Source organism: Triplophysa rosa, linkage group LG8 (assembly GCF_024868665.1).
Source record: "Triplophysa rosa linkage group LG8, Trosa_1v2, whole genome shotgun sequence".
NCBI classification, from domain to species: Eukaryota; Metazoa; Chordata; class Actinopteri; order Cypriniformes; family Nemacheilidae; genus Triplophysa; species Triplophysa rosa.
Genome location: NC_079897.1, coordinates 5,122,024 through 5,149,016, shown reverse-complemented (window position 1 = coordinate 5,149,016; position 26,993 = coordinate 5,122,024). Strand labels below are relative to the sequence as shown.

The 26,993-nt window shown below is 37.9% G+C and overlaps 3 protein-coding genes across 4 annotated transcripts; 2 read left to right on the top strand and 1 right to left on the bottom strand.

Annotated features, from left to right (window-relative positions):
* Nucleotides 1-407: 407 nt before the first annotated feature.
* pkdc (protein kinase-like domain containing) lies at nucleotides 408-1,932 on the top strand. Its single transcript, XM_057340509.1, has 2 exons — nucleotides 408-472; nucleotides 814-1,932. Exon 2 carries the CDS (start codon nucleotides 815-817, stop codon nucleotides 1,778-1,780), a length of 966 nt encoding a protein of 321 aa, XP_057196492.1. The 5' UTR covers nucleotides 408-472; nucleotide 814; the 3' UTR covers nucleotides 1,781-1,932.
* A 622-nt stretch (nucleotides 1,933-2,554) lies between these two features.
* On the top strand, nucleotides 2,555-6,379 carry herpud2 (HERPUD family member 2). 2 transcript variants are annotated; one of them, XM_057340140.1, is made up of 9 exons: nucleotides 2,555-2,663; nucleotides 3,310-3,687; nucleotides 4,130-4,207; nucleotides 4,323-4,424; nucleotides 4,645-4,793; nucleotides 4,884-5,009; nucleotides 5,100-5,423; nucleotides 5,514-5,616; nucleotides 5,766-6,379. In XM_057340140.1, exons 2-9 carry the CDS (start codon nucleotides 3,541-3,543, stop codon nucleotides 5,940-5,942), a joined length of 1,206 nt encoding a protein of 401 aa, XP_057196123.1. In that variant the 5' UTR covers nucleotides 2,555-2,663; nucleotides 3,310-3,540; the 3' UTR covers nucleotides 5,943-6,379. The 2 variants fall into 2 exon arrangements, with proteins under 2 accessions (XP_057196123.1, XP_057196124.1); XM_057340141.1 differs by lacking the exon at nucleotides 2,555-2,663 and adding an exon at nucleotides 2,755-2,776.
* Nucleotides 6,380-9,061: 2,682 nt separating this feature from the next.
* Nucleotides 9,062-16,148, bottom strand: tbx20 (T-box transcription factor 20). Its single transcript, XM_057340426.1, has 8 exons — nucleotides 15,767-16,148; nucleotides 14,624-14,858; nucleotides 14,198-14,362; nucleotides 13,722-13,830; nucleotides 12,787-12,945; nucleotides 12,415-12,491; nucleotides 11,159-11,271; nucleotides 9,062-11,041 (listed from the first exon to the last, which is right to left on the bottom strand). The coding sequence occupies exons 1-8, from the start codon at nucleotides 15,891-15,893 to the stop codon at nucleotides 10,701-10,703; spliced, it is 1,326 nt and encodes a 441-aa protein (XP_057196409.1). The 5' UTR covers nucleotides 15,894-16,148; the 3' UTR covers nucleotides 9,062-10,700.
* Nucleotides 16,149-26,993: the final 10,845 nt, after the last annotated feature.

Here is a 26,993-nt window from a genome sequence, read left to right as displayed (position 1 = left end):
GTAAAAGGTAGCCCAAATGTGTAAAACAAAAAAAGAGCAATTCATAATAAAAATAAAATACATTAAAATTCTTGCTACTATTTTCTTAAATATATAAAATGTTCCAGTTTGGAGCAGTCATGAAATCCAGTAATTCTCGATATTTTAGTTAATGCTACCCTGTTGCTAAATAAATCAATAATGATTGTGTTGATTCGTTTGTTTCAAAAATATAGAAATATGGTCACTGGGCCTTGCTAGGGGACAAAAAAATACAAAACCTCAGCCTTCCTGACAAAAATAACATCTTATTTCTAGATAATATAATTAAGTGGTTTTGGGGATGATTATGATCCGGACGTTACAGTTTTCATAAAATGAGCCCACCAATAGACTACATTTCCCAGAATGCCCTTTTCGTGTGCCGGAAGTTGTACCTGCTACTACGTCGTCTTTTGCCGAACAGCGAACACATTTCACAGCCAGACATAAGGTAAATGCAAACAAGTGTATATCGTAAAGACAAATTCTTGGATCATTTATTTGTCCAGTGGCTTCTTTGATAATCGACACTCGACAAGACACTGCAGCGCTAATCTGCTAATTGTATTTTAACCTCATCATTTTTTATTCATTCATAAGTAGCCTGCTATACGAACGATTTAGTGTAACTCTTTTATAAGTTATTTGAATTGGCCTATATTCTAAATAATATTGTCAATGTATGGTTTACAGTAATAATACGTTTAGGTAGTTTTGAGCTAACTTTTAAATACAACTAAATATGGTTTATAGACCTGTAAATGTCTGTTTTTTTCTAATCTAAATCACTAGAATGAAACAGGAACACGAGGAGCTCATTTTGAAAGCATGTGGAGCAAAGTCTCTTCAGATTGGAGAGAAGATTCAGACGTTGTGGAGTGGTTATGGTGAAATAATAAGAGTCCACTTGAAGGGATGTGACCGGCCCTCTGTTGTTGTCAAACATGTAAAGTTTCCCCAAAACCTGAAACATCCAGGAGGTTGGAACTCAGACATATCTCACCAGCGCAAAGTGCGATCCTATCAAGTAGAAAGTCATTGGTACCAAAGCTACACTACCAACGAACACTGTCGAGTTCCCATCTGTCTGGCTTCCCAGTCATTTGGTGATGAGCAGTTGATTGTTCTGGAAGACCTTGATGTGGCAGGATTCCCAGAAAGAAAAAACAGTATAAATGATGCTGAAATGAAAGCATGCCTCAGCTGGATTGCCAACTTTCATGGCCTCTTTCTTGGTGTATCTCCAGAAGGTCTGTGGTCTGTAGGAACATATTGGCATTTAGCAACAAGACCTGAAGAGTTAGAAGCCATGTCAGATCAAAAACTCAAAGCAGCCGCTGCGGAGATAGACAACATCCTCAACAGCTGTCGTTTTACTACAATTCTGCATGGCGATGCAAAACTAGCAAATTTCTGCTTCTCCAAGGATAGTCTGCAGGTTGCAGCTGTAGATTTTCAGTATGTCGGTGGAGGTTGTGGAATGAAGGATGTTATTTATTTTTTAGGCAGCTGTATGAATGAGAGAGAGTGTGAAAGGAAAGTGCCTGGACTTTTAGATCACTATTTTTCAGAGTTGCGGATATCCGTGGGCAAGCAAACCAATTTTCCAGAGCTGGAGAAAGCATGGAGAAGTATGTTTGCTTTTGCTTGGACAGACTTTCATCGCTTTCTACTTGGGTGGATGCCAGGGCATCACAAGATTAATAAGTATAGCAAAAGACTTGTCCAAGAGGTATTAAATAAACTGAAACAATCTTAATTCATGTAAAACTTAGGTGTGTAATGTCTTGTGTTTTATACTGCGATTAAACTGGAGTATAAGGATTATTTGCATTAATGCTGTATTGCAAAATGTGTGAAACTGGGTATATTCTGTATGTAATGTGCTTGTGAGATTAAAAATATATATTTATTCCAGTTTTCTAGCTCTATGCCCTTGTTTCCTAATTTGTTGTATTACAGGTTAAATAAAATTAATAAGAGGTACCCACAAACATCTTTCACTATAGCAACATTTTATTATTAGAATTAAAAAGAAAAGTTTATTAGTAATGACCTTTGTGCAAATTTACCATTTTTTAAATTATAGTAACCATAGTAATCACAAATTTACTTTGGTTTTACCACACAGTTAAAACATGATGTTTGTATTAAATCTATGGTAATCAGTCTGCCCAAACCATGGTTACTACACTTTTACTATTACATTAAAACTATGGTTAATTTTCCTAAAAAGCAATATAATTCCTATTGAATTATCTAATCTGTTAATCCTCTATAATCCACTCCAAGACTAACTTTAATAATACGTTTTTCATCGTACTGCACACTGTCATGTGTTAAAAATCGCTTTATGCATGTTATTTCCCCATGACAAATTATTTTGTGGAAATCGGTGAATTTCTGCAAGCGTGAAGAACTTTTACACTGATCTAGGAACAATCACGACACCCCATAGTTTTATTCTGTATTCGAGAAAATTTTTAAAACAGGTCTCAGGTCAATCACATGGGTCCCGTTTTTGTGTGTGGAAGCATCTCCAAATGTGCGGAACTGTCCTTAGTTCTCCTGACGTCATTTCCGGAGTTACGCCCGACTCCATTTTACACGAAAATAGTCTTTGGGGAAGAGAAATTGATCGGGTGCGTAACGTTATAGTTTTTGTTTTCTCCTAACATGTAGTTAAACTACCATCTTTATATTTAGTAAAAAAAAGTATATATTCAGCGTTCTGCGATCTTTGGGCTAATCTGGTGTGAGTTGCTAACTGGCTAGGTGGTCGTATGTTGTTTGTTTATCATATCTATGTATGTTTATTTTTAGTTTGACGGTAAAGGCTTGATTTTAGTATAAAGCCTTTGCAATTTAGATAGATTTGCTGATCAAGTACATCAACCATTGATTTGAGGCGACTGTAGGTGATGTTGTTTATTTAGTTAACGTTACCAGAATTGACAACTGTCACGAACACGATATTTACTGATTTCTTTATTTTCACAGTGTTTTTCTATGTGTTTTGTTAAGAACACTCAATACATGTTAAGAACTTGCTTGTAAATGTGATATTTTATGAGCAGGTTCAGTTTTATTGGTTTAGGTGAATCAGTTACGTTACATATTATTATGAACAAATTTGACTTAGTACATACTTGCTCTCCTTGTGTAAGTTCTTTAGTATGATCTAAAATAATCTTGTTTGCAAGCAGAACTGGTTAATTGTTGTTTCATATAGAGGGAAGTGTGCTGTTTTCATTTACTTGAAGATCTCCTTTGTTTTTCTTCTCCTAGGTCGACAAAGTGCACCCAGTTGCCTCTGCCACATTCATCTTACTGAAGGTACCGATTATATGTGTCACTGAGTGCAGAAACAGCCTGGAGAGGAATATGAAGGAAACGTTTACAGTTTGCCACCTATCATGAATCAGTTCTGATGAGGGAAAGCATTCCTGGCCTTGTGCAGGAACCTTTGCTGTGTGCGATAACCCCATCTAAAAGATCAGAGCTGCTTTAGTATGAAACATGGACCAGGGTACAGTTGACAGCCCCGTTACTCTTGTCATCAAGGCACCCAACCAGAAATATGATGACCAGACCATCAATTGTTTTTTGAACTGGACAGTAGAGAAATTGAAAAAACACATCTCCAAAGTTTATCCTAGCAAGCCGGTGAGTACTTTTTTTTTTATGGGGCAATTATTTTATTATAAGCCGGGTGTGTTATCTGTTCTAAAATTATTCTGAAAAGAAAGATATGTATGTACACATCAGTTGCATTTGTTAGGTAGCAAGATCATTAGAGCCTCACTTCTTGAAGATTTTAGCCAAGTTTAGGCCTCAGATTTAAACCACTTTAGTACACTTTAGTAAACAAAAGAGAAGAAAAGTGTTTTCTTTTCATAAGAAGCCTTTGAAATAGCTAGTTGACTTTGGTAGATGACAACTAGATGCCACCTGCTTTAAAGGAATGTTTGGCATTGCTGGTATTTTGCCTGAGAGTCACATGCAGACCTGCAAATCTTCATACTTTAGTAATACTTCACTATCATCATCTTTTTTATGAAATCTTTTTCATAAAATGCATTTATTATAGTCTATTTTTATCTTTTAGTCATCTAAGGACCAGAGACTTGTCTATTCTGGACGGCTTCTGCTGGATCACTTGCAGTTAAGAGATGTGCTTAGAAAGGTACTCTTTTGATCTGGTTTAATTCAACACACTAACTTCTATACTATATGACTGTTATTTATACTATTTTATCTTTACACTATTTGACTATTTTTTATTCCTTAAATTCCAACAGCAAGATGAATACCACATGGTCCACCTTGTGTGTGCTTCTCGAACCCCACCTTCATCTCCCACTCTCAGCAGCCCTGTGACCCCCACTGATTCGAGCTCTCCAGTAAGTGCCTGCCCTGGTACATTTGACATCATGTATAGAGAGAAAAGGTTTCTTTCCCATAGCTAGTAGAGCAGTTCTAATAGCTATGGCAACGTCATGGGTTCAGTACCATGGGATTTGACCTGTCCATAGATAAGAAGAAGGTGAAGATCACTTTGGATAAGAGCATCTTCCAAATGTGTTAATGTAAGCATCTGTGTTACTTTTTCTCGATCCCAAGATTTCAGACAGTGCTGGTGCGTCATCTTCAGCATCAACTCCCAGTCAAGATGGCCCAGCTAGCTCAGGAGGCCCTGAAGGTCTTCGGCACCGAGGGAACCCAGCGAACACGCTTGGCTTAAATCCGGCCCCTCCTGGTGTCATGCAGAGGTCATCACGCAATAACGTAATCCAAGATAAGATGACTGTTGATGTCTTTGTTATTCAGACTTTAAATTTGAATGTTTTTTCCTTACTCAGGCCTGAAGGAATTCCTCTTCCCATGCAAGGTGGTACCCCTGCTGGCTTTCCTGTCCAGCCTATGTATATGCCAATGCAAATGTTTTGGTGGCAGCAGATGTATGCTCGCCATTATTATGTGCAATAGTAAGTTTCATGTTGTTTATCAAAAAAAAAAGAAGCCTCTGTTTTGATTTCCTCACGAGAACCATTAATCTCACGATTTTTCTCTTTCAGTCAAGCAGCCATGGCAGCGTCCCAGGCCTCCAGTACGGCCCCGTCTTCTGCTTCCAGCGTTAGCCCCCCGACTCAACCAGCTCAGCCTAACCAACCTGCAGCCCCTATGGGGCCCAATCCCGCCCCTGAGGATCGCCCTGGCAACCCCAACATTCAGCTGAACGCACAGGGAGGAGCCATGTTGAACGATGACGAGTTAAACCGGGACTGGCTAGACTGGATGTACACTGTTTCACGTGCCGCCATCCTTCTCAGCATCGTATACTTCTATTCCTCCTTCGGCCGCTTTGTCATGGTGATCGGTGCCATGCTGCTGGTTTATCTGTAGGTCACAGCCGGAAGTTTGGTATTGGAGAAGCTATCTTGTTATCGTTCGTATGAATTATACAGTTTGTTTTTGTTTGTGTACCTCAGGCACCAGGCAGGATGGTTTCCCTTTAGAGCTGAACAAGAGAATCCAAGGGCTGGAGAAGGTCCACAAGATGAGGCGGAGCAAAATCATGATATGCAGGAGATGGTTAGTTATTGTGGGCGATGATGTTTTTACAAATATTTGATATTTAGAGCAAGGTTTATTGTCAAGTTTTTTAACATTTTACCTAAAGAAATACATTAAGCAGTTTTTAAGTTAACTAAGCCATGTCCTTCATTATTTCACCATTGTAGGAACGAATGATGGACGAGGGGATGGAAGACGATGAGGGGGACAGTGGAGAGGAAGGTCCGGAAGATCCCATAAACGGTGGTCCGCATCAGCTGGGCTTCCTGTCGGCAGCATGGTCTTTCATCAGCACTTTCTTCACCTCTCTCATCCCCGAGGGACCTCAACGTGCTGCCAACTGAACTCAGACCTCTCCACATAGTTGTTGCACATTTGAGAAAGCAAAAAACAAAAATAGACGACAGACTGCAGAAACAAATGAAAATAAAAAAGAACATAATGATCTGCCATGTTTTGGCAAGTCTGCAATGCTGCTTCAGTGGTATTAAAATTTCCCCCATATGCCATTGCCTAACGCTTCTCTTCCCGTCTTTTAAGTCGGGTTGAGATTTCATGGATGTGCAGTCCATGTTGTTACGGAAGACTTGTTTCTGATCTGATCAAAGAACACTCAATACCATAAGACATGGTGAACCATGGATTTACTTAGTGCAAAACAATTTTTTCTCCTCCTTGTGTGTAAATAAATAGTAAATATTTACAGATATGAATATATGCATCTCATTGAAACAAGGTGTGTTTTTGAATAAAATCAGGTTTTGGTTCTTTAGTGTAATAAGTGGTTTTATTTCTTTCATGAAGTAAAGCAGAACGGTTTCTGTTACGTCCGATAGAGGGCGCCACTGATTTAAAAACATTTGCAACACCCCTGCATATATTATGTAGGACTTATTTACAAAAGAAGTATGTATACAATTTTCATTTTCTTGACGATTAAATGTTCTCACCTCCTTAAATTAAAACAGAAAAATTACACTAAATGAATACAATAAAATAATCATAGATCATGTCTAGACTTAATCCACTACAACAGAACATGCTATAAAAGTAATTTTAATTCATGCATCCAAACCAAAGACTTTATACATTTTTTTATATTGTGTAACAAATTCAAAATAGAATGCACCAAGTGATGTGTTTTTTCTTTTAATACATTATTTTTCTTGGTATTAATACAACTGACGTCTTTTTGATGTAACGCTTTCACTCAGTACACAGCATAACTAAAAGTCCTCTGCATTCCAGAGCCCAACCTCTTACATCCATCTATCCAATCCTATCCACAGACACTGAGGTGAGATGGAGACAAAGTAGAGCATCATGCACTTCAGTGCCTTCAGAAAATCTCTAATCAAATGAAGATAGATTTTGTTCGGTTCCTTGTAACAACACAATTAATTATGCATGACAGAGACATTTATTGGGCTCATTTCACCCAGGCTCAACTAAGTAACTGTGCAAATCGGGTTACACTCCCTTTTCTCAAGGTAGGACAACTCTTATCATGAGAACAGATCTCCAATGAGTGCTCTGTCAGACAATGATTCCATCATGTTTACTCTGCTTGGAGTTCTTCAGAATGTGTAAAACAGTTTTAGTAAAAAAACCGACCAGTTCACATACGGTTTTCGTTCAATACCGCATAGCCCGCGCTAGAACATCTTCATTAGCAACACCCAAGCATCATGATTGCGACCTGACACTCAAAGAATGTAAAAAAATCGAGTATGCCTATAGTTTGTATTATTTTGCCTTAAGTATTTTTACCAGCCTACTCTTGACACTAAAATTGCGGGAGGAAGTAAACGTGAAATCACCCAGAAACCATCAAGACACAATTGGAAAATATTACACAAGCATTACAGAACAAACAATATGTTTCTGGAAATAGAACATTTCGCCATCAAATTGTTTGATTCACAAATAAATAGTCGGTGCATTTATAAAAGGATTACTAAATTGTCATGGCTGTGCATAGGCATATGCACGGGAAGGCAAAGACATTCTCGTTTTCATTCCCGGCTGCACCATTAAAATGTAGCCCTTTGTCTTATCCAGACATTTAAAAGAACCGGAGAGGAAGTAAAAAAATAAAAGAAAGGGAAAACATGCAAAATTGAATGAAATTAAATTCAATTTGGCTGGCAGTATTCACTGTGCAAATTACGCTCTTATTCCTTAAAATGGACTCAGTGGTGAACTGTTCCTTTCAATTTCTTTGGCCATACCTCACGGGCCTTAGTCTGCCTATCCCCTACCTCTTTAATCCAATCACCCTCTCACTGGATGTTATTTATTTGCTTATTTATTTATTTCTAAAGGATGTAACTGATTTTTATCAGATGGTATAGTGTTTTTTCTTCCTGGTGAAACGGTGACTAACGACCTGCATCGATTTGATGGTTGGTCTATAAAACGATGGCTGTGATAGAGAGCCCTTCTTTATATTTAGAATTATGCTACAGATTCCATAGGCATTTCCCAAAGTCTTTTTCTAAAATAGAATAATTAATGATAATTGGTGTCACATCTGTGTGGTTAATCAGAAATAGTCTAATATTTTTTAGAGATTTAAAGCATATCCAAAATTACTTGAACTAAATATAATGAATATGCTTTTAGGTCCCATGTATAGATTCTGAAATGCCAGTCTGTCTGTTTTGGTGAACAAAGGTTTTTTCTTTATTCCAACAACTGTTTTGTTTAAAATGACATGCAATTAAACGGTGAGGTTAATAATTTGTTCCAAAGCTGCACATTAATTTGTAACCCAAATATTTGTAATTTGTAATTTTTTTGAGTGTGATTTTGTAAGACTGGAAATGAATAACATTATGAAAGTAGAAAGTTCACAGATCACTTCGTTTTTTTATGTACACACCAATACTTCAAGCTTAATCAATCGACACAGCAATATGATAAACTTTTTACAGAATGTTTGCCTCTCTGTTTATGAATAATCATGTAAAACGTGCAAACCTGTCAGTGTGTACATTTAACAGTAGTAGGATTTTTTTACTGCGGAAAGTGGTTGTTCATTACGCTACATCCTCAATATCGTCTTACATTTTTTCTAAAAAATACATTTAACATGCAGAGACATAGTTATTGCCACGATTTATGAAGTTACTGTAGAATGCACATAAACTAAATTTAATATGACCTAAGTAGTAATTTAATGATTAATATGTTAATTTAAAATGTATTTAAATGTATGGTATGACCAGTTAAATGTTAGACACAGTCTAAATGATCTGCATGTGTTAAATGTATATATATTTTCTGTGTGCCTGTTAAATTTAGGTCTACTATATTTATTAAAACTTATCTGAATGTAAAGAATTTTAATAGTGCTTATACATTGCCAACCGACTGAATATTGTGGGCTATAAGCCGATTAAAGAGAACAATGCAAAGTGACAACAAAAAAAATCACACTGACAAGGTCAGTTTGGGGTGATATATATTTCTTCTGGTTTACAAATAACATCTATCATTGCTTCAAATATTACATTAGCCATATCTTTTTCATAGAGCTGAAATAAATATATTGCACTTAAAAAAGTCATCAAAACATTGTTAGATGTCTCCTTACAGGAAGGTTGCATTTAAAATACACACAAACAGAAAAAGAAGAAAGAAAACATTTGCTAATACATTGCAATTACATAACTGTTGGTATAGTCCATTCATAACAAATCAAAGACTTGAAATGGTGGGTCATGAAATGCATGATTTATATTTGAAGAAGTGAGAGGGTCTTCAAAATATGTTAATTGAAGAAAGCAAATGTATTTTGGTTTCATCTCAGTGGCTCATAACATCACATTTCATATGTAAATTGAATCTGAACCCTGAAAAGCAAAATTTGACTGTAATTATTTGCACATTGACACTGCTTGAATTGTTGTTTAATTGTAATAAAAATAATCAAATAAAATAAATCTCATGAGTTTTAGTGTGAACATTCCAATATTGTATTTTAACCTATACAAATAACCACACGCACACACACTCTAGTTCCTTCATCTGTCTATTATGGCAAAAAAAGTTTCTCTGTGATTTGGTTACAGGATGCTGACGAATTGTCGGCCATACAAACAGGATCACCATAGCCACAAATCACCTAATTTCCCAGTTCCCTTGGGGGAAAAGCCTATTATTCCAAAGTTAACCAATTATTTACAGGTGTGGACTTCCTCCTGGCTGTTGACAAGCAGTCTTAGGCAGATATACATTCAATTTAATACAACTAATTTTTTGGTAGTGACTATGAGTAACCTCATAGTGCTTGTTGATGGTTCGCAGTTGTGATTGTAATGAAATCATTTCATTTGTAGATTATCTCGTAATGTTTAGTTTAGCAGAATAACAAGTTGTTTGTGCTATCAAACTAAACAAGCATAGTCAAAATATCTGGAAACCCACTTTAAAGAGGGGTTTACTTATCTGCCCATAAAGATAAACCCAACAATGGCCTGCCCATAATTTTTTGTATTGTACCATGGATAAATGTTCCTTCTAATGATGCTCTGAAACATCCCGAATCACAGCGCCCTCTATTGTCAATGATTTGTAGGAGAAAAATGAGTGCTCCACAGATATCATATCAATAAGAGGTGATTGATGTAAAGAAAAACAGCAGATGTCCAGTGTTTGTCCTTGAGGTTGTCCCTCATTTAGCTCTATATCCATTTTTTAAAAAATGAAAGGGGGTGGACAAAGCATGAGATGAATCATTAAAGGTAGCATAAACATGTCTGCAAATGAAAATTTTTCCATCTCCGAGTCTTATCTATGCTAAAAAAAACTCATGCTTGACATTCTGGTTTACACCTCGAAAACTCCATGTCCACTTGACCTTTTTCTCATTTACTCTTTTTCTCCGGTACGACTGCGGGAAGCAGCGTGTCCGGGTCGTTGGGTATACTGTGTCAATCAATGTTATTTACACGTGTCGAACTGGCTTTTTCCTCATGAATTTTGAAGACGAGGACAAGTTCGTGTAAGCGTGTGTTTTGCGTGTGTTTGTGTGCCGTGTGTCTTCACATGCCAGCAGAAGGGAAATCTTATCAGGTTGACTTAGTAATTGATAGGAATCATACGAACGGAGTCATGACTGCAGAGGAATGACGCAGTCCTTGAATGGCGGCGTAGGGCCCTTGCTGGAAGTAGTGGTGGTACCGTGGCATGTGGAAGGAGGGGAAGGTAGGCCCGCTGCCCTGCATGGAGCTGGCCAGGGCGGAAGGGGTGAGAGGCATTCCCAGTCGACTGTAAGGGGATAGAGAGCCCTGGATGGGGTGAGGAAGAGGACTGGCCAAGGAAGCAGTGCTGGTTCCGATGGCAGACAGTGATTGAGGGTGCTGAAACCCGGTAAAACCAGACGCGGTGGTGACCCAGGAGCTCAGGGAGAGGTTATCCGAAGCAGTGAATGCAGAACCTACAAAAGCAAAATTGTACATATCCACATCATTTACAGTATATGACCTGTCTGCAGCAAATAAAAGTGCACTGCTGTCAAAACGTATACTTTGCCGATTGTTGAGAATTGTCTTACATCTACTGTGTGTCGAGTGACCATCTTCACCCAAGGGCTCCTCGTCACCAGCGTAAGTCCGAATGGGCGACCGGGCATAAGAGTGCTTGTGGATCAAGCTCTCAACACTTTCCCTACAGCAAAACCGAAAGACAACGGCCCAAAATAAATCTATTCGTCCACAACTGCTTATAAAAATATTTTACAATAAATGCATTGCATTTTAATAAACAAAACAATTGTTATCTGTCATACTATTTTTGGCACCTATAAATCAAGGCTACAGACTGTGTGGGTATCGTCAAGAAACATAACATCAGCCCGAACAACACCTGCATAAAAATACGTTAACACACAACAAGTGTGCAGAGAGCAGCGTGTCTGCTTGCCTTGCAGTAAGTGCATTAGCTCCTGTTAGATTAGACCCCTCAGACAGGCTGAAATGGTCTGCATCACAAGAGCCATGCGTCCACATTAGCCTCCCAATTAGGTTAGGAAAGTGCAATATCTGTCAGCAGCGCAATACAAATATGTGTGTTTTTATCTGTGATGCGCTCTCGAGGAGAGGGGCCGTGCAGCCCTACAACTTGGGTGGCTGTTTTCAATCAGTCACCGGGCCCAATTGAATTACACTGTGTTTTAGTGCAGTGCCTGACTCCAGACTAATGCGATTTCTGCAGCTCCCTGAAGATCAATTGATCAGATCTAATTCACAGCCTTTCCAAAGAGAAGAAATAGAGAGACACCGGGATCCGGGATGCATTTTTGTCTGGTATTTTTGGCAGTCCTTGACTTTCGTTTGTACTTTTGCATGCGTCTTAAATGAATTTTGCCTTGTGATGTTTAACTAGAATGCTAATTTGAGAATGCAGGGCACAGAGTTGTCATTTCCAGCTTTAGCGACTTTTTAAGGGATCATTTCATCGTTTTGTGTATCATGTCTCCTGCCCCTTGATATTGCATTATTTAAATACAAGTTCAAATTCTTTACACTATTGCATGCGCAAACTATGAATAATACATCACATTCATTAGCCAGCATGAAATAAATATTTATATCTTATAATTACATTTTATTTTCTCTCTTCTGTTTAAGCCACCCACACATGAGAATCTATCTAATGAAAAGGCACTTATGCACTTGTTAATGAATCCACTAAATGTTCCCCACCACACGTTTCACTCCACGGTACAGCTGCTCGCTCACCCACCGCAATCACTCATCTCACCGAACGCAAGACACAGATCAACACATCCAGCAGCAGAATTCCTCATACCTCTCAATATCTGTGAGTCTTGAGGAGTCCCTGAAGCCTTTGGCGAAAGGGTTGCTGTCAATCTTCAGTTTGGTTATCTGTAGCAAAAAATGTGAAAACTTCTAATTAGTCCATCACTTCTTTTTCTCCCAAGTCTTTGTTCTAAAGGATTAAAATAAACAGGGTTGGCTGTAATGATTGATGCCTTTCAGTATATATTTTTCTAAAGCCAGAAAAACAATCATTTCAAATCATTTCAAAAGGATAATTATTTATTTGTGTTACAGTTTCATAAAATAGCTTAAAACATTATACACAGGCTTGACCTAGCGAATTACCTATATGATAATTTTATAGTGTGTAATATTGTTCTCAGAGCAATGCTAGACTCACCAGCTGGTTCTGGTAGGCAGTGACTGCAGTGAAAACAGTTTCAGTGAAGACGAATGTTCGAAACTCTTCAGATTTAAGATTAAGTAGAGAGGCCGTGTGATCTTTCTTCTTGATGATATGAACTCTAGGTTGATACTTGTGCATGGAGTTGAGGATGATCTGTTGAACAAAAGATTCATAAAGTATAACAAAAATATGTAGAGTTTGTAATGTATTTAAATTGACTGTATTTTTAAAATAGGATAATTACAATTAAAATGGCAGGTACATTACACAAATCTAAAAAACGGAAAACATAAAACATTATGAAATATACATATTGCAGCAATTTTGTAAGTTTATCTTGTCACGTGTTATCTATGCGATGGAGGTTAACTTTAAATATAAATACATTTGAAAGATATTCTATGATATTCTATATTCCAATGCGTTTAGTCTTAAATAATATAAATGATGGTATTCTTCTTGTTTCTTTTGTGAAATCCAAGCGTCATTTAGTTCATTATTTTTTAAACAGATTTGTAATTTATTGTTCGTGAATAATAATTATTACATTTGCTTAGCAAAAATCATTTTAAACATTATCGTAAGTGTACAATGAAAAGCGTTATTGTGTCTTACACCCTATTTTCTTAAAAAAATATATACTCCCAGAATTTAAAATCGAAACAACCCTTTTAAATTCAAATGTTTTGTAACAAACTGTCTCTGTACACGTTTAATTAAAGTGTGTGTAGCCTATATCACATTGCACTTGTCATATTAAGTCATCAAATAAGTGAGTTTAATTTTACGGGCTCGCTGGTGTGTTAGATGTCATATGATTTGTATTTATTCTTTATAATAAGTGTGGTAGATGTGACTTTTAATGTTCATATAAACTATTTAAGGCCGCATTTACACAGAATACAAAAAAAAAACATTTCACGACTTACGTGTCCGTGCTGGTCCAGTTCGTTGTTTGTAAGTTTGACCTTTTCGAAAGAAACCATTTGTTTTAATAGCTGTTCACCGGTAAATGGCGAATCTGGATGCACGTACAACCTGCAAAACGAATAAAAAGCTTTTTATCTTTTGCAGACTATATAATTCAGGCATTTTAACGCAAAGGGACAATAATGTTTTGCTTGCCCGCATTAACTATTTTCTTTTTAATCTTAATCTGTAAAGCAAATTTTTAATTAACATTTAAAGTATTATTGTTTCTATAATGGTTATAATAATTTGATAAATCGAAGAAAATTAACGTTTATTGATCCTTTCGAAGTATTCGTATATATTGAAATCGAAAAACACAACATCTTAAAACGAGCAGTTTCTGTAATAATTATTGTTTTTTTCAGTAGCCGCTGGTGTCCACAATTTTACAATAGCAAAACAATAAATAAGCTACACGTAAAAAGGTTCCTACCTTGCAGGTAAAGGTGGATCTGCCTTTCCAGCAACAAGCCAAGATGATCTGTGATAGGCGTATCGATATCTCTTATTGTCCACAGGAACGATGTCCATTAGTACAATATATTTGGCGTCCGGATCCATTCCGGAAAATGATACACGAATAGTCGGAAACATTCGTCTGTTGAAATGAATGTGCATAAGCAGCATGTCAAATGTTAAATTACAAACAATGTTTTACGCTCTTCATGCACAAAATAAATATATACATAAATAGAGAGGCGAACTGAGTTAAAGAATTCTACTAAAGATCTCAAAGATTTTGGGCTGGCGAATAGGCCACAATGAATTGAACGTATGAATGAAATTTCCCCAAGAACAGTAAAACTTATAAATTCGTCTGGTTGCGGTTTAAAAACTCAAACCATATTAGCCTTTTTACCTTCCCGATTTTGTGATAATCATTTCTGTGCCGAGATCGTGAAATTTATCCCACAGTTCTTTAGTCTCCAGGGTGCAGGAGATCTTGGCCATTTCCTCGCTGGGCACGCCGGGTGTCGTGGGAATAAGCGGCTCGGTGCATAACGGAGGCGCGCTGCTGTTGAAATCGCCGTGGGTTTCCAGGGCAGGAAGGTCGCCGAGGTTTTGATTGCATGATGACTTTTCCACGAATTGTTCTACAATATAAATAATGTAAGACCATTAGAAGCGTATTCGCACATTTTGGTGTATGAACCATTATAAAATGATTAAGGTCTGGGAGTGCCATTCAGGTATAAACCTCGTCACCACATACATATAAAATAACATTATGAGCATTAATGACATCGTAATGATATGGCACGTTAACTATAAATAAAATAAAATAAAATGAGGCCTGCTTGCCATGTAGCCTAACAATTGTAACACAGCAGCCATGCAACACAAAAATTATATTATCTAAAATACTTCCCTGTAAAATGTAGGCTTTTATGTGCAATGATCGCTCTGAAGGATTTTCTTTTTTAAAAGAATATTGCAACTTCGTCTGTAATGTAACATTGATCAACTGTACAAAAGCACCAACACGATATCAGATAAGCAAAATAAAGAAGCAAAACTCTTCGTTCTTGCATTTTTCCATTTTACAGTCACTTCCGTAGGCCTTAATTCTTATATTTGGACTGTAATGTGTAACCGTTTTTCACATTATTATAAGCTTTTCATGAGCCATAAAGTTAAAGACATGAAATTGTATACAATCTGCAAGCATAAAAAACATGCAACAATTTTATTTAAAAAAAATTTCATTTAAGTTCTGAATGGAAATATTGTTCATATAAGCCTTATGTCCCTTTCTTTAAAATTATTACACTTGTACGACCACAAGACACAAACGGTAGGCTACGCAATTGTATAACCCACTGAAAATATGCGCAATTACTTTAATCCTAAATACAACTATATACTTTTTTTGTCTAGTGTCGGTGGTGTTCTGGCAGAAACGTTGATGCCATAGTAGGCTGTCACAATTCAATGTCTTTTGCGATCAGACAGACGCTTTTCAAAACTTTCCTTCATATTTTACATTCATATGTGCTCTTACCCAGCGGCTTGATCGTATTTTCCTCCGACTCCTTGTCCTTGGATTTCCCACTTGACATGAGTGCGGCTATGGAGAAAGCGTTCGCCCTGGACGAGAGTTGAGGCTTCGGGGAAGATGTGTACTCCATGATGCGAATGCTCAAATCTATTCTCAAAACCAGAAATGTCCAGATTTGACCTCGAAACGGCTTTAAATCAAGACGTTATTTTTAGTCAACACTAGGAGGATAGAAGGCTACAGGCTGTTAGTTCCAAATCGTCTGGGACATTGTGAGCGCAGTGCTCCGGTCACCCCTGAGTTTTCTGGTTTTTCATTGTAAGTATTGGACACTTTCAGTCCCCTTAATTTCAGAAGCCCCTCAGTCGTAGTCAGCCACGACCAATCGGTGTGTTGCTTCAAGATCATTGGCTCTTCGGCGTCCTCTGCCGTCAACTATGCGTCCATTTACCAGTCCTACTATACTGAAGGCGTAGCTTCTGAATATTAATAATGACACGTGACAGGCTAATAAACCGATGTGAAGAAGGCGTATCTTATTAGGCTATATTACTAAGATTATGTGACTGGACACAAGCAACGTCACTATTACATTGTCTAACAATTAATTACAATGAATAAGTAATATCTTAGAAATTGTAGGTTTCTTGCTGCCTCTTGTACAATGAAAGAGATAAACTTCATTACAGTTTTGCACGTCACATCTGTCAACAAAACAAGGCTGGTTATTATTTTATTAGCTTCCATTATTTTAAGAAGACTTGAGAGAAAATTCACACGAGTAGTACAGACCTCCTTAAATGTGACTATAACCTCTAGGAACGTGTTTATGATCTTCTATTAATAAACTATTATGATTAAAGTTGAATTTTATTCTGAGATGAACCGCACAGTATACACCTTAACTGCATCATTGTAAAAAACTTTTGAGATATAACTTGCAACATCAATTACCAATTAATATTCTCAAATAATTATAATAGTTTCTATATTGATATTTTCGCACATTCAATATTAATCTTATCTGTTTACGGACCACTTTTATTCTGTTTTTTTTCTGCATTATCCTATTAAACGTTTGATAAGTACAAATCTCTCCCCTTATGCCAAAACTGAGACACAGGGCCTTTGTCAAGTCAAACACTTTGTAAGCTTATGCCGATCAAGCTTGATGAAATCATTTATGCAGCTTTACAAAACACGTTTTCCCACAAATAAGGCACTTTGTTTAACCACAAAGGTTTCATTGGTCCCTAATATGCTTGTAAGAGGGATTCCATTTAAATTGCTATTTCTATAACGTTACAGCACATCACGTTAGCCTATGAAAACCCAATAAAGCTATCAGTTTTTGATGTTTCCACATAGAAGATCTTTGCATGATCTGTGCTTACCGTTGCCTTGATGAACTTGCTGCACCTCCTCGTGCCTCACGAGGGAGTTTGTATATAAGTAACGTTACGTAGGGCTGAAGCGCTGACTCGTGCGCTTTTTCCGCTTGAGGAATCACCTCTCATCCTCAATGTCACTCTCTGGTGCCACACAACTACAGCGTTTAAACACATTAAGGCGACACTCAAATGCAAATCCAATGCTGCAGATATTTTATAAGAGACCCTGCCTGGGAAAAATTAGATTACTGTGCAATTGCCAGCAGATAATGTGCTAAAAGCTTTCCCACTTAGCGTAACTCCTTACTGAGTATTATTCACACTTTCAGGGCCGATGTGCCAACCAACCAAAATCGTATTTTTAAAGATACAGCAAGACCCCGAACGTTATCTGCACACTAGCATTTTAAACAGGCAAAATACAGGAACGGGAAACTGGAGGGTCCTATTTTTTATTTACACACCTGTCGCATACCAACGATTCTTGTTTTTTTGTAATTTCGCACTACGGATCAATCAAACTGTGGTGAGCTAAAAGGACCATTATTACGAAGGTGGTACCCTAAATTATAAAGACATTGTGTTAACACAAAACACGTTGATTTATAAATATTCTGATTTTCATCTTGAATCTGCCCATCAGAAGCGCATCTTGTGATAATACGTTGTCGTTTTTTAAATACAGTTTTTATTCAGTTATTTGTTTGTTTTATTATTAGGAAATAGTTTTAGTATATTTTAATACTGGGAAACACTAATTGAATATTTGGTAACATCATCTCAGCGCATAAAATTATTATTTTACATAAATATAGCCTACTAGAATGTAAACCATCTTCAAAAAAGCAAAATATAACCTTAGTATTTTAAAAAGGTTTACGCCAGTGCTCGACTATGAGCATTTAGTTTGTTAATTGTTTATAGTTCCATAACGTTTTGATTCCATGCAGTTAATTTAAAACAGAAATGTCTGTGCATATTTTTCAACATTATGATGGCATATTTTTCTATTGTCTTAAGAAGTGCAAGTTGTTTTATCAGTATTAACAATCGCATTATATTAAGTGGATTAATTTGATTCAGTACTAATCCTGAGGCGTGAAATACAACAATCATCCTCTATTCAGGGGCCTTAACAGAAATGTCAAACATACAGCTGTACTAGGTAGCCATGGTTAATAATGATCTTAAAATTCTAGAGCAGAACAGTAAGGCTGCATCAGACTGTTAAAAAGACTGGAGCTTTTCCAGTTTTGACTTGTGAAAAGTTCCCCCATATTCCCCCTTGAGGTGAAAGCAAGCCATTCCCAAACTGTAGCCCGGGCGGACAGGCATGCAGTGGCCGAACCAGTGCCTCTGTTCATATGACTAATTAGAAAAGCTTCATGCTGTGCTGTTCTTTTTGATGCTGAGCCCTGGTGCTAATTGCCACGTCCGTCATGGGGCACAGGGAGGTTAAGTTCAAATGCAGCACCGGCTCGATGCACTCCCCTACCCTACCGACTGCCTCTTTCCTCAATCCATTTCAGCCCTGGGTAGGGCTGGTGGCGGACGGATTTGGGATCAAGTTGAGCGGACGGACTGTTGAGGATAGGAAAAAAGAGGGGGCCTAGAGTGAGCGTCAAACTCACTCTTAGATTAGTCTCATTAAGGAATGAAACATGAACAAGGTGTCAGGGTCTTTGCTTAAGCAGGGCTAAATCAAGCCAGGAAGTTACAGTCTGACCTTTTACCTTCTCATCACCTCAGTCCTCTCTGTTCATCCAGACTGTCAGTAATTTTTCCAGGGACCATTGGAGGGGGGTGGTGCAGACCCAAGAGTGAAAGTGGCTTAAAGTCATTAGTCTTGTGTGAGTGGGCGAGAACTAGTCAGACTGAAGCTCGTAGTTTGGTTAACGGCGGGTGCGATGTAGCAAGTGAACGGGGTGCCAATAATACTGATGGATGTGGTTTTGTCTGTTTTGTGGTGACCTTTAACACCAATCTGTCTCCAGTTTACTTCACCCAGACCATCTACTGTGGCCTATGTTTAGTGATGAGTTAAAGTTAGTTTCGTGTCAAAGTTAAAATTGTATCATATTTATCATATTTAATGTCACATATAAGTAATGTTTGCCAGTATTTTGCATCCATACAATGATATTTATTCATACCTTCTGTAATATTTACGTGCGGGAATGGACAATCCAATATCTCCCCATGTTCTTTCATCGAGTGTTTGTTTGATGTGGGACAGAATAAAGTGCAAGTGTGTGATAAAAGACTTGGCATGGGCAACCCATTGTTTCGGTCATGGTGGTCAGCATGTGCTCGAGTGTCAACCTTCAAAGGTCCCCATCAGAGATATGATTGGATCTCTGCCCCAGTCTTTATCGCTTTACCTTACATCCATGTGACAGCGTCAGCCTCCCCTCTGCCCATCTTCTCCGAGATGCTCTCCTGTCCGTACATGACTATCGGACATTCTCCTGGTCAAACAAGTGTATCATCTTTAAATGGGAATGTTTGACTTTGACACGACCATGAATAATTGAGAAGCCTGGTGGTTAAAAACTGTACTAATGTGGTTTAACAGACACTTGTGAAGGGAGAATATAAGCGGTCTATCCCGCAGGGAGAAGGGTGTGATGGAGAACTCTGAAGAGAGAAGATGGTTGCGATGCTGAAAGCCTTTTTGCAGCATCACACCAATGTTGTTGGGATTTTAGCAGTGAGCGTGCAGTGATAAAAGCCAGCGAGAGCAGCAGGTCTCCAGTAAAACAACACTGATAACTGCAGAGGGACCAAATCACACGAATATCTCTTAAGAAGCACTTTAATTGTGTTTCTACTCTAACGCTTCTGTCTCATCCCCTTGTGCCTCTCCAGTGGTGATCACATTTCCAAACAGGGCCAAAACGTTCCTTGATGTTTTAAAGCAAATCTAAACTTTTATTTTGACCTCTTCCACAGATTTTCACTAGCACAGATCCGGGAATCTTTTAACAGTGCCTACAGGGGTAAGTCAGCATTTTGCATTAAAGATTTAGACCAAAATCTAACTTCAGATGGCAACATTTACTTACACTTGTGTCATTCTTAACCTGTTTGTAGTCGATGCTCCAACCTGGTCTCATGAATTGTGTATAAATAATACGCTGTTGCATTATCGTGTAATACGTACGCCAAAGTTAAATTTTGCGTGCATATGATACGCCAATGCGTGCACCTCGCTGGAGAGCAGCCATTTTGAAACGTACATGAAGAGGAAACACTGAAATAATTAAAATAATACTGTTAGGTTTTGGGTTAGGGTAGAGGTTATAATATGCACGCACGCTAACATTAGGTTTAGGGTTTGGGTTAGGGGACAGGTTAATAAGACAAATTGCCGGTTTATATGCACGCGCGCTAAATTGGCGTATCATATGCACGCAAAAATAGGCGTATCATATGCAAAATCGAACTTAAGAAAAAAAGTTGTCATTTCATGGGGACTTTTTTTTGGCTCTTTTTATTTAAAGTTTCATACACATTCATTAAAGGGATACTTCACCCAAAAATGAAAATTCTGTCATCATTTACTCACCTTCGAGCTGTTCCAAATTTGTATATATTTGAAGAGTTTGGTTCCAAAACGCGATAAACGCCATTAAAAAAAAGAGTTTCCGCCAAAATCAGTATTGTATCACATGTCACTTTTTAATTTTACGCAAAATGCGATATCTGCCGTGTTATTCTGTCATGTTTTCTCCCTTTCTTTCCAAACCGCAATATACGCCAGTCTCACTTCTCTTCAGAATGCGATATATCCGCTCAACCAATCACAGCACACCATTCCACGCATTGTAAACAGTAATGGCGGCGCTCTGAATACGGTCGGCTCCTAGTTTCCATGATCTACTTTGTACTTTGTGTTCAACAAACAAACACAAAAATTAATAATTTGGACGGCATTGATGAACCTGTGCTGGTTTCTGTGGTGGGGAAGAAACGTAAACCATCGAAATCTAATAATTTACGTGAAGAGATTAAGAAAATGAGGCACTAATTTATAGCATTACAAAGACCCATTGAATTCATTTTAGGAGCGATGACTGATTGAATGTATTTTTAGTCCAGTGCCTGTATGTAAGATTAGTATTGTATTGAGTTCAGAGGCTGTCATATGTGGATCAACTCACTTTGTTGTGTATTTTCAACAGTTTCAATATGAAAAATAACCTTTATATTGATTCAATGGATTTATTGCATTTTGAAAAAAAATGTTATGGATTTATTCATTTATTTATTAATTTATATCAGTTTTTATAATAAATCTTTTAAAATCAAAATGTGGATTTGAATTTTTTATGTTACTAGAACCTAAAGATGCTATGTGAAACTTTGAAACAGAAAATACTAGTTTTCATCTTGCCACTTTCTTTGTAAAGAAAACTCAAATTAATCAAAATGGATTCATAGCATTTTGGAACCAAACTCTTCATTTCTTTGTTCTGATGAACACAGAGAAAGATATTTGGAAGAATGGTTATTACCAAACAGATCTGGCCCCCCATTGACTCCCGTAGCAGGAAAAGTTACTTTATAATTGTTTTTTGTTCTGTTGAACACAAAAGAAGATACGTTGAAGAATGTAGAAAAGCAAACAGTTCTGGGGCACTTTTGACTACCATTGTATTTTTTCCTACTATGGTAGTCAATGAGCGCTAAATCTGTCTGGTTATAAGCATTCTTCCAAATATCTTTCTCTGTGTTCATGAGAACAAACACATTTATACAGATTTGGAACAACTCGAAGGTGAGTAAATGATGAAAGAATTTTCATTTTTGGGTGAAGTATCCCGTTAACTGTATTAATTTAAGGTAAGCTGTGAAGGTTTAATTCATTTTCAGCTCAGTCTGGGTTTATGTAGGATTTTTGCAAGATGTCGGATTGAGCCGCAATGCAAAACTACACAGATTATCCACCATGTGGATAACATGAATAGAATTAGTAGCAACCCTAAAATAACATTTAAGAAATGAGAGCTCAGCCAGATCCTTATAAAGGGCCATTGTTTCCCTTTGTTGTTACTTCTCGAATCTAACTGACGTCACTCTCTTTCAGAATCGCCTTAAAGAAACATAATTTATCTGAGAGAGATTAACCGTTGCCCTAATATGCTTTACGGGGTCAGATACAGCACAATGTGAGTGTTGATGGCACAAAACTATTTCAAGCTTTTGAGGGTATTAGTAAAATTTGTTAACTCCTTCAGCAGTTGTGCTGTGCTGTGCTGTGCTGGATGTGAAAAGCACACTGGTCTCATCACCCCATCGCATCTGAGGTCAGCCTCATGTTACTACAATACTACAATGTTTTTTAAGTTTAAAATTCATAATTTAGTGGATGCAGACCTGTGTGGGGTGTAACGGTGAGCCCATTTCCTCGAAATGCACCGCTGAGCCGTTTCTCAGGATGGGAAATCTTGCTGATTAGTCAATGATTGAGGTTTTTCTGAAGAGTGCAGAAACCAACACTCCGATGATAAAACGAGCGGTGGGAGAGAGGGTGCCATGGGGGACGTGGAGACGCGAAAGGAGGGGCAGTGAGGCTGAGGTACAGGAGAGCTTCCTCGTGCCTTCACTGGGGCAGAAAATCTCTCTTAAATTGGTTACCACAATGGCGGCCTTCAGGAGCTTTCATCCAACTTGGCTGGGGGCCCACAGGGGGATCTTTGCAGAATATCCACCTTCACCCTTTGCATGCCCCCCGCCCCCCCGGGCAGCATCCATTACCACCGCAGGCACGAAGAGCGCAGGGAGCGTCACCGCATCCTCTGCGTCCCCAGTGATGTCCGTTTAGCCGTCAAACGCCCTGGTTGCATTAGCACTCCACGGAAGGTGCGAAGAAAACATCGCACAGGGACACTCACACTATTACAAACTGCTAGATGTCTTTTACTAATTCAGTTTTTCTCTCTATAAAAGAACAAAGTTCACTTTGCTGCTCTGTGCAGAAATATGATTTATTTTTGTAAACATTATATAGCTGGATGTCTTGCGTGATTTCTAGCATGAGGATTAGAACCTCTCATGATGAGGATGAAACATGACAAAGAACCACTAAACAAAATAAATAGACCTAGTGTTTTGTTGTTAAATTAGTTCAGATACATTTAGAATTGAAATGTAGATATGAATAAAATTACACTAAAAATGTTCATCTAAATGTTTTTGTTAATGTCGCATAGCAGTGGTCTCAAAATTTGGACACTTAAATAAATAATTGTCATTGTATTAGATTTGAAAATACCAAACAAAAATTGTAAAGAGGGCACAAGCACCAATTTGCAACATTAAAACTATGAAGATACTACAATACATTTCAAAATAAAGAGATTTTTTGGTTGGCAAAATGAGTAAACATCTCCATAGTTGATGTAATGAGCTACACTTTCTTTTATCCAGAAGAACGAATTTCATACATAATTATAAAATTATGTAAAAAGTTACATTTCTGACATTTTGTAATGCAGTGCCATAAAAATACATTTTAAGGCTTTCTTACAATGACTTTTTCTGCCCACTGTACGACTGTACATCATTAAAAAGTCTGAAGGCAGTAGGAAACTTTGAAATGATCATGGCCTTTATTCTCACCAGACCTCCTTAAAGACACATTGTGATGGTTCTCCTTTATTCTACAAGTAAATTTATGACTCTCTTGTAGTCTGTCTGTTTGTGTCTCAAAACTTAAACAGTTATCAGTCTGTGAATTTGAGCCCTGAACTTTAGAACCATGTGGTGGGGTCAGGCAGGAGAAATGAAAGCTTGTGGCCAGGTCCTGTATGTCAAGGGGTTAATCCTGCTCTCATTAACCCCACCAGAGAAACCCCAATTAAAGCCTCCATCACCAAAACAACACTGTTACTGACCACTCAGCACAAGTTTTTTTTTCATATTTCATATGTATTAATAGTTTTTTGGACAAGTGGATTATGATGTAAATTGTGGTCCATATCATGCCTCGTATGCTCTATGAATCATCTTCTCTTGTGTTCCACAGAAGATATCATCGCTGTCATTCTGAAATCTTGTATGTCCAAATTCACTGTTTTTCAGGAAATAGAAAAAAACACCGTAGCCTACTTTTTAAATGATTACATGTTGTCAAAGAACTTTTTAATACTTTTTACTGGTTAAATATTTGCAAAAACCCATTGATAAACATAATGGGTGACTAATAATAATGATTTATGGCAGAAAATAAAAATCACAAAATAAGGAGATACAAGGTTTCAGAAGGACAGCAGCGATATACTGTACATGTTTGGACCAACATGAGGATGAGAAAAGATGGCATACTGTATGTATACGAATATAGGTTATGAATATCTAACATGCTCCATTGTTCCTTAAATAAATCCTTAAATGATGTCTATGGCATTCTTAATAGACCGATTTGACCCCTAATGGTGCAGACAAAACGCCAAAGCTTTGCTTCTAAAATTTTCCCACAGAGGCAGTTGACGGAGGTAAGAAAAGCGCAAGCGTTATCAAGCAACAGGGCTGGTGCTGACAATTCCTGCAATCACTATATTTGTAGACAGTTAACGTCTCAAGATGCCGTCAAGGCGAGGCGATAAGTAATGAGCTGACTGGCTATGTCTCCGTATGTGTGCGAGATACACAGGGTCACGTGTAGCCCACAGACGCCCCAGCAGATGATAGCGCTGCTGGATCAGAGACGATGGACCGGTGGAAGGATGCTCTGACGGCCTGGACTTCATAGATTACAGGAGGAAATGGCCCCCAGGAGCTGTGGAGGCTCCTTGGCCCTCCTCCCTGCCTGTCAATGCCCTCTACGAATGATGGACTTTCTCCTCAATATCATGGTACATTTCTTGTCCTGTAACGTAATGATATCAGACCTGACAGCACACGATGACATTCTGCAGCGCTGCGACATTATTGGCTCATGAACTACCTCTTTTCTCTGTAGTCATGAGTCAGGCAGGAAATACATTACGGGATGCTAATTTTATGAAAAGCCATAAAGTTAGAGCTTTGTGATTGGCCTGGAGGTATACGGAAGACACAAAAACACTGAAATGGTTTCAACAACACACACACATGCATGTACACAAACACGTTGATAGCAAAATACGGGAATGATTCCTAATGGTTTGGTTAACTTGTTTATTCGAGTCCCATTTCCTTAAAATTTTCGTTTTTAAGATACTCCATTATGACGTTGTGTCATACAAGATGATTTCGTTCATGGATTTGGCATCTGAGCAACAGGATACGAGTTGCATTAATGTGTTCTTTGATTTCCCAAACATGACATCAGTACACCTGCTGGTCAGTTGTCAAAGGATAACATCATGTGAACCATAACCGGACACGAGTCGGCATCAGCTCTACTTTCTCTCACACTCCCTGCTTTGTTATCAGTATTTTTTAGGATGGTGGGTGGGGGCGCCCAGGTCTGGTGTGGAGACGCTGTCGGCCCGCTCCCCCTCAAATGGAGCCAGGCTTGGCTGATAAGGCCTGTCCCAGGCCTAGCGGGGAGCCAGGCCTATCTGAGCCCCCTGAGTGACTGGGTGACACGCTCTTCCATGGCCTAGACAGATAGACGGGGGAAGAGTACTGCAGTGAGGAAGAAGCATGGGATAAGAATGGCGACATCATCAGAATCAAATGTTGGCACCACTGGGATGCTGCACAAATCTGCCATTTACCAAAACTCTCTGAGTTACTGGATTTGATTAGTCATGCAGGATGACAAATGGTCAGTCATGTGTTGATAATGAAACAACTTATCAAACGGGCCACGAGAGGCCACGTGTTACAGTTGTTTTATAGAAGTGGCTTATTGCTCTTGAAAAACAGTGGCGACAGCACTATTTATCATTTGGAGTTGTCAATCAATGTAGTAATTTTGATAGACTGCTCCTCATCCAGGCAGACTTATGAGTCAGAACTATGTGTTATGTGTATATATATAAAAAAATAATTTCTGTATAACATCATTATCTACATTTACGCATTTGGCAGACACTTTTTTCAAAGAGACTTATCAGTATGTGTGTTCTCTGGGTATCGAACTCACATCATTTTGCGCGATTAAAGCAATGCTCTAACTACTGAGCCACAGGACATAGATGTATATGGAAAATATAGACTATAAAGTGAATGGTTCTTTGGGGAACCAAAAATGATTCTTCTATGGCATCACTGCGAAAATTCTTTTGTAGCACCTTTATTTTTAAGAGTGTACTGTATATTATATCGCTGCTGTCCTTCTGAAACCTCCTATCTCCATATTTTGTGATTTTTATTTTTTGCCATAAATAATTATTATTAGTCACCCTTTATGTTTGTCACTGGGTTTTGCAAATATTTAACCAATAAATGTATTGAAAAGTGCATGTCAACTTTGACAACACAGTATGTAATCATTATAAAGGTACAGTTTTTTCCATTCCCTAAAAAATAGCAAGTTTGGACAAATTAGTTTTCAGAACAACAACAACAATTGATAGTATATACACGGGCTACACTAGGCCACAATATCGTATATTTCACAAAAAAAAGCGATCGTGGCCAAAAGAATTCAAGAAAACAATATCGCTATATCTATTGAATTTTTTTAAAATATAAAAATAATGCAGTTCAAATTCATCTTTAATTTGGTTTATTTTGTGTTTTCTCTGGACCACTACAGGGGGCACGACAAAGCTTAGGTATATTGTCATCTGTGATTCCCAACATTATAAATTCAACTGCCAGCTGACAATGTTGCTGTTTACTGGCATTTGTCTGATCAGTGACTTACACTCTTAAAGTGACCAGTTCCTTTTTCATTAAGG